Source organism: Nicotiana tabacum, chromosome 2 (assembly GCF_000715075.1).
Source record: "Nicotiana tabacum cultivar K326 chromosome 2, ASM71507v2, whole genome shotgun sequence".
Classification (NCBI taxonomy): domain Eukaryota; kingdom Viridiplantae; phylum Streptophyta; class Magnoliopsida; order Solanales; family Solanaceae; genus Nicotiana; species Nicotiana tabacum.
The window spans coordinates 95,694,981-95,707,010 of record NC_134081.1 but is presented as its reverse complement, the minus strand read 5'-3'; the positions used below and the strand labels follow the sequence as shown (position 1 = coordinate 95,707,010).

Genomic DNA, 12,030 nt, shown 5'->3' with positions numbered 1-12,030 from the left:
AGATTATTGACAAGTTGGCACAAGTTGAGGCTCCTCACTGCTTTTTAAAATTTGATTCTTCTCATGATTTTCTTTTCTCGAAATGTGCAAGACAGTGTTGCACATGAGTTTTGTTATGAGCATGGTAAATGAGCAGTTTCCAGTTTTCTTACAAAAACACAAACGTCAAACATTTCCATGTGCATTTGTTAAAAAAAACAGCCTACTTTAAGGCCACAACATCCACATATATGTTCATTTGTGGATATTCATCCACTCTTAAAACAATTCCATTATCTTTACATTTCACTGTTAGAAGTTAAATACAGAAAAGCAAAAACAAGAGACACTGCATCATTAGAGACAAATCAAAGAACTGATTATTGATTATTAAAAAAGAAACTTATACAGTAAGAAGAGGGTATTAGCCACTGTACATACAGAACAATATTTGAGGGCCTACCAGGCTACCCAACAATAATCTTTGCTCGTTCGAACCTATCATACTGTCAGCAAAATTAAAGCGACTCAGATTGGACAGAGCAAAACAAATACTAGTATTTCAGTAGTCCACTACGTTATTAGCATGCAACTCCAATAAATGCCTTAGGCCATCTCTAAATCGTCCATAAACCTTGGAACGGTGCCTTTCTGCTGCAGCTGTATGATGATTTGTTGAGAACTTAAACTCTGGAAATACAAAACCGTTTTTGCTGAAGAGAGTATCAATCATATTCTTTGAAGCCTCAGGTGTTAATCGATATCCATCCCAATGTATATGCGAAGCCCTATCTGAACATGCTACAGCTCCTTTCTCTCCACACTGCCTCAGAGGATCAAAGTTAAAAGGACCGCTTCCAGTACTTCCGCAACAAACCTTCATCAACGTCTTAGTCTTGAATCCCAAGAACGCATGATTGTGTAGAACCGCCATAAACCCCTTGAAATAATCTGTATATATGATCTCAACTTCAGGGTACTTCAATCGCAGCTCCTCCAACGCTTGCCATAGATGATCATTGTGCAATGTTGCGAACAAATTTAGTCCTTTGTGACATTGAATTTTCCTGCTATTATCGGGAAACATCGTTCGAAAACCTGGAAGGCAACCAATTGGAATAATTCCAGAAACCACAAAGTGTTTGGCCTCTGCATCTTTGATCAGTTGTTCGATAGAACTTTTGATTGTCTCCACAACATCAGGGACAAGTTTGGACACTTCGGAAATAGATTTTGTATGCAAAAGAGAGTGCTTGTAATCATTAAAACCAGGCTGATCCATAAAGACGATAGCTTTCTGAAGAACCTTGTTCCTGCCGCAGTCATGAAAAGAGAAGCAATCCTTATAGAAGAGTTTCATAAAGGCGGAAATCTGCGAGCGATGAGACTGCTGAGGCGCTGGGATGCCATTCTTTATGAATGAAAAGGGACTCATAACTGTTGCTCCAGGCGTCATGAAACTAATACCGGACTCAAACTCAACGCCTTCTTTGGTGTAATGTTGTAGAGAAGGCAGACCAAGCACAACGGCTAAATGATCAGAAGTAGAAGCAGAATCACTGTCTCCGAAGCTGTAAATGGAATAAAAGGGGGAAGTTTCAGCCTGCGCGAAAAAGAAAGAGGAGATCACTAATAGAAAGATGAAGAAACAATGGTTGGTAAGGGAAGCCATTGAAAGAGAAGAAACAATGATCAGGGAATTAAAGAAGGCAGGGGAAACCTAGAAGTAATAGGAAACATTCTTATATTCTGACTGCGGCAGATTTTCTTATATTCTTTATTTTGTTACTTTTGCTTCAAGTTTCTATTAGAGAAAGGGCACCTATGATTTAGGTGGGGTGTTTATTTTGCTTGATGTTTCCATATTCAATTTTGAAGCAGAATTTAAAACTATAATTCTCCTTAATGTCCGAAAATGTCGCAATTTCATCCCAAAAATCTCTCCTAAAAAATTAGGACTTCACTTTTATCTCCTTAATTCTTGCCATCATCTCCTAAATACATTCATTGCTAACACATCATTCCCCTCCCGCCCATAAATCATGTTTAACTTCTCCTATATTCTTTTCCAATAGCCTCTTAATAAAATGTACAAAATATATTAAGTATATTATACATATATATCTGTCTATTATATGTTCATATATGCATCCATATCTTCCATTTTCACACTCAAACTCGACACCCAAGTATTATACCTAACCCCAAGTAAATGCTAATCAAGTTGCAGATAAAGTGCATACCATTTTTATATCTTCCATTTTCACACCCAATCTCGACACCCAAGTATTATACCTAATTCAAGTAAATGTTAATCAAGTGGCAGATAAAGTGCATACCATTTGTATACCTAAACACAATTAAGTAAACAAAATATCCATGTATTTTTAAGATGAAGTACATACCATTTTTATACCTAAACACAATTAAAATCCATGGTATATTTTGGTTATCTAATTGTGTTTAGGTATAAAACTTTTATGCACTTTATCTTCAAAATATCCATTAGAATAATTTTAGTATGATTCGATTCACTCTTCATATGACCATAGATAACTTCCACGAGTTTTACAATATAATTCAGTATAATTTATTATATTCACAGTATACCTTCAATATAATTTATTATATTCACAATATAATTTTTATAAAATTTATGATCCATAGTAAAATTTTAATATAATTTTTATAGCCAGTGTACAATTTCAAATATGATTCACTTAAATAAACTCCCCAAAGATTTCAATTGTATAATTTCAGTGTAATTTAATTATATTCACAATATAATATTAATAAAATTTATTATATCACATTAATTATTACGAGCATCAGAGACCGGGCGGATTGCTTCGGAGACTTGAAATTCCGGAGTGGAAGTGGGAGCGTATTACCATGGACTTCGTAGTTGGGTTCCCACGGACTTTGAGGAAGTTTGATGCTGTTTGGGTGATTATAGATTGGTTGACCAAGTCCGCGCATTTTATTCCAGTTGGTATTATATTCACAGTATACCTTCAATATAATTTATTATATTCACAATATAATTTTTATAAAATTTATGATCCATAGTAAAATTTTAATATAATTTTTATAGCCAGTGTACAATTTCAAATATGATTCACTTAAATAAACTCCCCAAAGATTTCAATTGTATAATTTCAGTGTAATTTAATTATATTCACAATATAATATTAATAAAATTTATTATATCACATTAATTATTACGAGCATCAGAGACCGGGCGGATTGCTTCGGAGACTTGAAATTCCGGAGTGGAAGTGGGAGCGTATTACCATGGACTTCGTAGTTGGGTTCCCACGGACTTTGAGGAAGTTTGATGCTGTTTGGGTGATTATAGATTGGTTGACCAAGTCCGCGCATTTTATTCCAGTTGGTATTATATTCACAGTATACCTTCAATATAATTTATTATATTCACAATATAATTTTTATAAAATTTATGATCCATAGTAAAATTTTAATATAATTTTTATAGCCAGTGTACAATTTCAAATATGATTCACTTAAATAAACTCCCCAAAGATTTCAATTGTATAATTTCAGTGTAATTTAATTATATTCACAATATAATATTAATAAAATTTATTATATCACATTAATTATTACGAGCATCAGAGACCGGGCGGATTGCTTCGGAGACTTGAAATTCCGGAGTGGAAGTGGGAGCGTATTACCATGGACTTCGTAGTTGGGTTCCCACGGACTTTGAGGAAGTTTGATGCTGTTTGGGTGATTATAGATTGGTTGACCAAGTCCGCGCATTTTATTCCAGTTGGTATTATATTCACAGTATACCTTCAATATAATTTATTATATTCACAATATAATTTTTATAAAATTTATGATCCATAGTAAAATTTTAATATAATTTTTATAGCCAGTGTACAATTTCAAATATGATTCACTTAAATAAACTCCCCAAAGATTTCAATTGTATAATTTCAGTGTAATTTAATTATATTCACAATATAATATTAATAAAATTTATTATATCACATTAATTATTACGAGCATCAGAGACCGGGCGGATTGCTTCGGAGACTTGAAATTCCGGAGTGGAAGTGGGAGCGTATTACCATGGACTTCGTAGTTGGGTTCCCACGGACTTTGAGGAAGTTTGATGTTGTTTGGGTGATTGTAGATTGGTTGACCAAGTCCGCACATTTTATTCCAGTTGGTACTACTTATTTTTCGGAGCGGTTGGCTGAGATTTATATCCGCGAGATTGTTCACCTACACGGTGTGCCAGTGTCTATCATTTCAGATCGGGGCACGCAGTTTACATCACAGTTTTGGAAAGCAGTGCAGCGAGGTCTGGGTACACAAGTTTAGTTGAGTACAACATTTCACCCTCAGATGGACGGACAGTCTGAGCGCACTATTCAGATATTGGAAGATATGTTGGGCGCCTCTGTTATAGATTTGGGGGGTTCTTGGGATCAATTTCTGCCACTCGTGGAGTTTTCCTACAATAATAGTTACTAGTCGAGCATTTAGATGGCTCCGTATGAGGCTTTATATGGGAGACAGTGTCGGTCTCCGGTGAGTTAGTTTGAGCTTGGTGAGGCTAGGCTATTGGGTACTGATTTGGTTCAGGATGGTTTGGAGAAAGTTAAATTAATTCAAGAGCGGCTTCGTATGACGTAGTCTAGACAGAAGAGTTATGCCGACAGGAAGGTCCGTGATGTCGCTTACATGGGTGGGGAGAAGGTTCTGCTGAAGGTTTCACCCATGAAGGGTGTGTTGAGGTTCGGGAAGAAGGGCAAGTTGAGCCCTTAGTATATTTGGCCGTTTGAGGTGCTTAAAAAGATTGGAGAGGTGGCTTATGAACTTGCTTTGCCTCCTAGTTTATCGAGTGTCCATCCAGTGTTTCATGTATCTATGCTCTGGAAATATGTCGGGGAACTATCTCATGTTTTGGATTTCAACACAGTGCAGTTGGATGGTAATTTGACTTATGATATGGATCTGGTGGCAATTTTAGACCGGCAGATTCAAAAGTTGAGATCAAAGAACATAACTTCAGTGAAAGTGCAGTGGAGAGGCCAGCCAGTCGGAGAAGCTACTTGGGAGAATGAGCGAAAGACGCGGAGCAAATATCCACACTTATTTGAGGCTCCATGTATAATTCTATACCCGTTTGAGGACGAACGTTTGTTTAAGAGAGGGAAAATATAATGACCCGACCGATCATTTTGAGGATTACAACCCTGTTCCCCTATTTACTGCTCAATTTATATTTTACAGTTGTTATGAGACTTGTCGGGGTAATTGGTTCGGGTCCAGTGAGGTTTTGAAATGAATTGAGACACTTGGTCTTCAAAATAAAAACTTAAGTTGAAAAGGTTGACCGGATACTGGCTTATGTGTAAACGTCCCCGGAATAGAATTTTGATGGTTCCAATAGCTCTGTATAATGACTTTGGACTTAGGAGCGTGTTCAAAAAATTATTTGGAAGTTCGTAGTTAAATTAGGCTTGAAATGGCTAAAATAGAAATTTAAGTTTGAAAGTTTGACCGGGGAGTTGACTTTTTGATATCGGGGCCAGAATCCGATTCTGAAAATTGAAATACCTTTGTTATGTCATTTATGACTTGTGTGCAAAATTTGAGGTCAATCGTACTTGATTTGATAGGTTTCGGCGTCAAATGTAAAAGTTAAAATTTATTAATTTCATTAGGCTTGAATTGGGGTGTGATTCGTGTTTTTAGTGTTATTTGATGTAATTCGAGACTTCGACTAAGTTCGTATGATGTTTTGGGACTTGTTGGTATATTTGGTTGAGGTCTCGGGGGCCTCGGGTGTGTTTCGGGGTGGTTTCGGAACAAGTTTGGCTGGGTTGCTGGCACTGATGTTGTTCTTCACGAACGCGAAGGGACTCACACGGTCGCGAAGGGGAAATTTGGACGGGCCTATTTTGTGCTTCGCGTTCGCGACTGAGGGCACGCGTTCGCGAAGGTTCGGGGGGGGAGGGATGGAGGGGCAAAGCTACGCGTTCGCTAAGGGGAAAGTCGGCCTGGGGGGAAATTGGTCTTTGCGTTCGCGATTGAGCAGCCCGATGAAGCATCACGTTCGCGAGGCAAGGCTCGCGTTCACGAAGAAGGAATCGCTGGGCAGAGAGTTTAAGTTCTGAAAATGGGACTTCGTCCCATTTTCCATTTTTGACGAATTGGAGCTCGGGAAGAGACGATTTTCGGTAAATTTTTAAGGAAAATAACGGGGTAAGTGTTCTTAACTCAATACTGGTCAAATTACCCAAATTCATGGTTGTTTTTAACATTTAATCGGTGATTTAAGTTGGAAAATTTTAAAAACCCTCTTGGTTTAATTTGAAGATTTGAGGGTAGAGTGGATGTCGGAATTTGGTAAAACTTTATATGGTTGGACTCATGGTTGAATGGGATTTTGGATTTTGTAACTTTTGTCGGGTTCCGTGTCGTGGACCCCACGGACGATTTTTAAGTGCAATTTCGGATTTTTGTTGGAAATTTAGTATTTTCATATGGAATTAATTCCTATAATTTGTATTGACGTAACCGAATTATTTGTGACTAGATTCGAGGCTTTTGAAGGACGATTCGCAAGGTAAAGGCATTGCAGAATAAAGAATTTCACGATTTGAGTTAAGTAACAGTTCTAAATTTGGTCCTAAGGGCATGAAATCCCGAATTTTGTCATATGTGATTGTTTTGAGGTGACGCACATGCTAGGCGACGGGCGTGTGGGCGTGTACCATAGGAATTGTGACTTGATAAATTTCATGTAACTGTGTGATTGAATAATCTGTTGATATCCGTACATTTTCCATGTATTAGAGAAATCGAACTATAAATCACGTTTAAACCATGTTTTGACACTGTAGGGACCCATAGAGGTTGTGTACATGTTGAGTTATCTGCTAAATTGCTATTTTATACTCAGTCACAGTTTTACTTACACATTACATCTCAGTCTCTATTGTTCATTATTGATGTATCATATCATTGTTGTTTGGGATGTTTAGCATGATTTCTGAGAGCCCGAGAGACTAGAGAGATTGATGACTGAGTGAAGCCGAGGGCCTAATTGTAAGGATATTTATGGGATCGGACTGCACGTCGTAACATGTTTCAATGATTTATGCCATGATTGGCTTGTTATAGCGCTTGGGCTGAAGAAGCCCCTTCGGAGTCTATACACACCCCAAGTGAGCACAGGTACTTACTTAGTACGAGTGTCGAGTGCTGAGTGATTGAGAGGAATGAGTGACTATGAGGAAAGAGTGATTGTGAGGTTGGAGTGAATGGGAGGACTGAGTGACTGTTTCTCTAAGAGGATGCATTGTGTCACGACCCAATTTCACCTGTAGGTCGTGATGGCGCCCAACACTACAGCTAGGCAAGCCAACTAATAAATTAAGCATACATTGATAAAATTTAAAACCAAGAAAATATAAACCCAAACTCTACCAATGTGTGTGCCAAGACCTAGTGTCACAAGTGAATGAGCATCTAGTAGATTATACAAAAACTCCAAATACTGTCTGAAATAAAATAGACATAATATAAATATCAGAAGAAGAGACACCGGTAGCTGCAGAACGGCTCAGAAAGGCAGCTCACCACTATGCATCTGGATGACGTGTGTATGTGATGATAGGTCCTCCACTAGTACCTGTCTCAGATCCTGCACAAAAAGTGCAGCAAGTGTAGTATGAGTACGTAAACAACGTGTACCCAGTAAGTATCAAGCCTAATCTCAAAGTGGTAGAGACGAGATGGCCGACTTTGACACTCACTATAGGTCAATAACAATTGAAATAAAACTAGGATATTTAAATCAATTTGATTTACAGAATTTATTTAATCAACGGAAATAATCAAATTCCTTCAAATATATCAATTTTTAATATATTAATTAAATTCCTTTAATTCAAATAAATTCCAATTTATCAATTAAATCTCATTTAAAGGAGTAACAATTAATTCCTTAACAAGCAAGTATAATAATTCATTAAATTCCAAAGATTTTCCAATTTACTAATTAGCTTTACAAGATAAAATAAATTATTAAAGCATTGTGTAATTATTATTATTATTAAGCACGATTTCTGCCGAGGACGTACGGCCCGATCCAGAGTGTCGTGTACACTGCCGAGGGACGTGCGGCGCGCTCCATAGATGCATCTATCCTGCCGAGGCGTTCGACCCGCTCCACAAGAAAGGAGGACATTTTCTTATGTGCCTCCGGAAAGACAGTATGTTTATTAAATGATAAATTTGGGAGGAGAACAATTTCTTTTGACAATTAATTGATTTAAAAATAAATCAAGCCTATGAGATTTTCATCCTTTAATATCTTTATCAAATAATTCACAATCCTTTAATATCTTTATCAAACAATTCACAATATATTCATATATATATATCAATTAATATTAATTAATCAAAGAATATAATTTACACAAGTAATACATGCTTTGAGTCCTAAACTACCCGGACATTAGCATTAATAGTAGCTACGCACGGACTCTCGTCACCTCGTGCGTACGTAGCCCCTCACAATTAGCAACAATTATTTACTCTTAATCGCCTATGAGGTAATTTTCCCCTCACAAAATTAGATAAGAGACTTACCTCGTCTTGCTCCAACTTAATCCAAGATTTTGCCTTTTCCACGATTATCCAGCTCTGTCTGGCTCGAATCTAGCCAAAATAATTCAGTACAATCACTAAAAATTGTAGGAAATAACTTCTATAAGGAAATACTACATTTTTAATAAAAATCCCGAAATTAATTAAAAATTCGCCCGCGGAGCCCACATCTCGGAATCCGGCAAAAGTTATGAAATCCGACAACCCATTCAATTACGAGTCCAACCATACCAGTTTCACTCAAATCTGACTCCGAATCGATACCGAAATCTCGAAATTTCGTTTCTATGAGATTTCTAAACTTTTCCAAATTTCAATCTCAAAACACTAATTAAATTGTGAAAACAATGATATATTCTTGTATATTGATCAAATCCAAGTTAGAATCACTTACCCCAATGTTTTTCCCTTGAAAATCTGCCAAAAGTCGTCTCTGCTCAAGCTCAAGTTCGTCAAAAATGGCAAAATGGGACGAATGCCCTCTTTTTATAACACTGCCCAGCACTTCAGAACTGGGCCTCGAACAGGGCCTCGATCACGGCATCAAACATGTGCCTTCGATCAGGGCATCAACGATTGGGCCTCGATCCTAGCCCTCGAGCCATACCTTCGATCATGCCATCGAGCCTTACCTTCGATCGCGACTTCGATCACAGGCTCGAGTCTGGACCTCGGTCATGGCCTCTATCAGGGTATCGAGGTTGGGCCTTCGATCATAGCCTCAATCATTGCATCGAGCTTGAGCCTTCGAGCCTTACCCTTGATCATGCCCTCGAGCCTGCCTTCGATCGAGGCTTCGATACTGAGCCTCGTCCCTGACTTCGACTCAGGCCTCGATCGTGGGCTTGATATCTGGGGCTCGACCTGAGGCTCGATATCTGGGGCTCGATCTGAGGCTCGATATCTGGGGCTCGATCTGAGGCTCGACCTGAGGCTCGGTCACATCCCAGAAAATGCAGCAGAAGAGAAAATTGCAGCAGTTTTTTAAGTCCAACTTTCTATCCGTTAACCATCTGAAACTCACCCGAGGCCCTCGGGACCTCAACCAAATATACCAACAAGTCCTAAAATATCATACGAACTTAGTCGAACCTCTAAATCACATCAAACAACGCTAAAACCATGAATCATATCCCAATTCAAGCTTAATGAAACTAAGAGTTTTCAACTTCTACATTCAATGTCGGAACCTATCAAATCAACTCCGATTGACCTAAAATTTTACACACAAGTCATAAATTACATAACAGAGCTATGAAAATTTTCGGAACTGGGTTCCGACTCCGGTATCAAAAAGTCAACTCCCCGGTTAAACTTTCAAACTTTAAATTCTTATTTTAGCCATTTCAAGCCTAATTTCACCACGGACTTCCAAATAAAATTTCGATCACACTCCTAAGTCCAAAATCACCATACGGAGCTGTTGGAATCATCAAAATTCTATTCCGAGGTCGTTTTCTCAAAAATGTTGACCGAAGTCAAACTTAATACATTAAGGCCAACTTAAGGAACCAAATGTTCCGGTTACACTCCAAACACTTCCAAATCTCGAACCAACCATCCCCGCAAGTCATAAATCATTACAAGCACCTACAAGAAGTTTTATTTTAGGGAACGGGGTTCTAAAAGTTAAAATGACCGGTTGGGTCATTACATTCTCCACCTCTTAAACAAACGTTCGTCCTCGAACGGGTTTAGAATTGTACCTGGAGTGCTGAATAAGTGTGGATATCTTCTCCGCATGTCTTCCTCGGCCTCCCAAGTCGCTTCCTCGACTGGTTGGCCCCTCCACTGGACTTTTACTGCAGATCGTCACTATCTTCATTTCTTTATTTAGTATTTTTACTTGCTGAGTTGGTTGTACTCATACTACACCCTGCACCTCGTGTGGAGATCCAGGTACCTCCGGACACGGCGGTTGCTAGTTTTTCGGAGCTTTATTTGTTGGAAACTATTGAGGTAGCTTCTTGACGTCCGCAAACCTTGACCCTCCTCCTTTCAGTTTTTGTACTGTTTTATATTTTCAGACAGTGTTTTTATCAGTCAGTCTTTGTTACCCTTTAGATGCTCATGTACTCAGTGACACCGAGTTTTGGGAGTGCATTTATATCCAGTATTTGTGAGATTTTCTCTTAAACTTAATTATTATGTTTTCAGTATTTAAAAGAAATTATGGGTTATTGATGTTGTCGGCTTGCCTAGTATTGAGATAGGCGCCATCACGATATGTGTGATTTTTGGGTCATGACAAGTAATGGCAGCGGGCTTATCAATTAACAGAGCCATATCAAGATCCATTACACCTAAGTGGAACTTGACTTGTTCATGCCATTCAGAGAAGTTCAATCTGTTGAACACAATAACAGAAGAAGCATGCGAATGAAGAGGAATTGCTGCAAAATAGATAATACATACTCACAAATCAATATGGATTCAGTTAAACAATTAAAGCATATTGTAATTCTCCTTGGGGTAAATACTACGACACACTATCATAATTTAAATGCCATTTAGTCATTAATAGGCAATTAAATATTTTTAACAAAACACATATGACATCTTTGGACAGACAATATACATTTGACTAAGAATATTAATTTACCTCATTATTTTCACTATTCATAGAATGATTGATCCACCTTTGGGTAAATCCTTAGGTTCTAGCAATAGTGAAAATTAATTTATCTATTTATTTTTAATTATAGGCATTTCATTAATTTCATGGATAAACTATAATTTTATGTATGCATATTTTTCATGAACATACTAGTTTGGACACTTTTGTTTTTGGTAACTAACTTTATATTAATCACCAGGAATCAACATTACAATACCATAGCTAGTTTAACACAACTAGCTATCTAAAGAAAAACACCAAAAGTCTAAGCTGAACTAGCAAACCAGTAATCACCTCTAGCTAGCCAAGCTAGAACAACATGCTATGTAACAAGTTTTGGACACCATGAGATGCTCTAACATTGGACAAGTAGGCAATCTCTCTAGCTATAATCTCCCAGTTCCTTGATTTCTTTTTGAAGATCCTCTGATTTCTCTCCATCCAAATGGCATAGACACATTCTGCATAGACACTTTTGAAGATGTGAGCTTGTTGAGTCCTCCCTTTTACATTATGGATTATCCAAGCTACATGTTGATCCCATCCAGTGGTTGGCCGTGCCTGCTTCTAAAGCCATAGGAGAATCCTATTCCACACTGCTCTGGTGAAATCACAGTCCATGAACAAATAATTTCTACTTTCAGGTTGAGTATGGAACATGACACATTCTAAGTCAAGAGCTATGCCCCATTTTGCTAGCCTATCAGTAGTGAGAAGCTTTTCTTGTAGCTGCAGCCACATGATGAATTTGGCCTTGGGTCTAGCATCATTCTTGTACA

General features: G+C 37.8%; 1 protein-coding gene across 1 annotated transcript; it reads right to left on the bottom strand.

Annotated features, from left to right (window-relative positions):
* Positions 1-401: 401 nt before the first annotated feature.
* On the bottom strand, positions 402-1,706 carry LOC107806497 (GDSL esterase/lipase At5g45910-like). The gene has a single exon (XM_016630658.2). It carries the CDS (start codon positions 1,649-1,651, stop codon positions 542-544), a length of 1,110 nt encoding a protein of 369 aa, XP_016486144.2. The 5' UTR covers positions 1,652-1,706; the 3' UTR covers positions 402-541.
* Between the last annotated feature and the right edge of the window lie 10,324 nt (positions 1,707-12,030).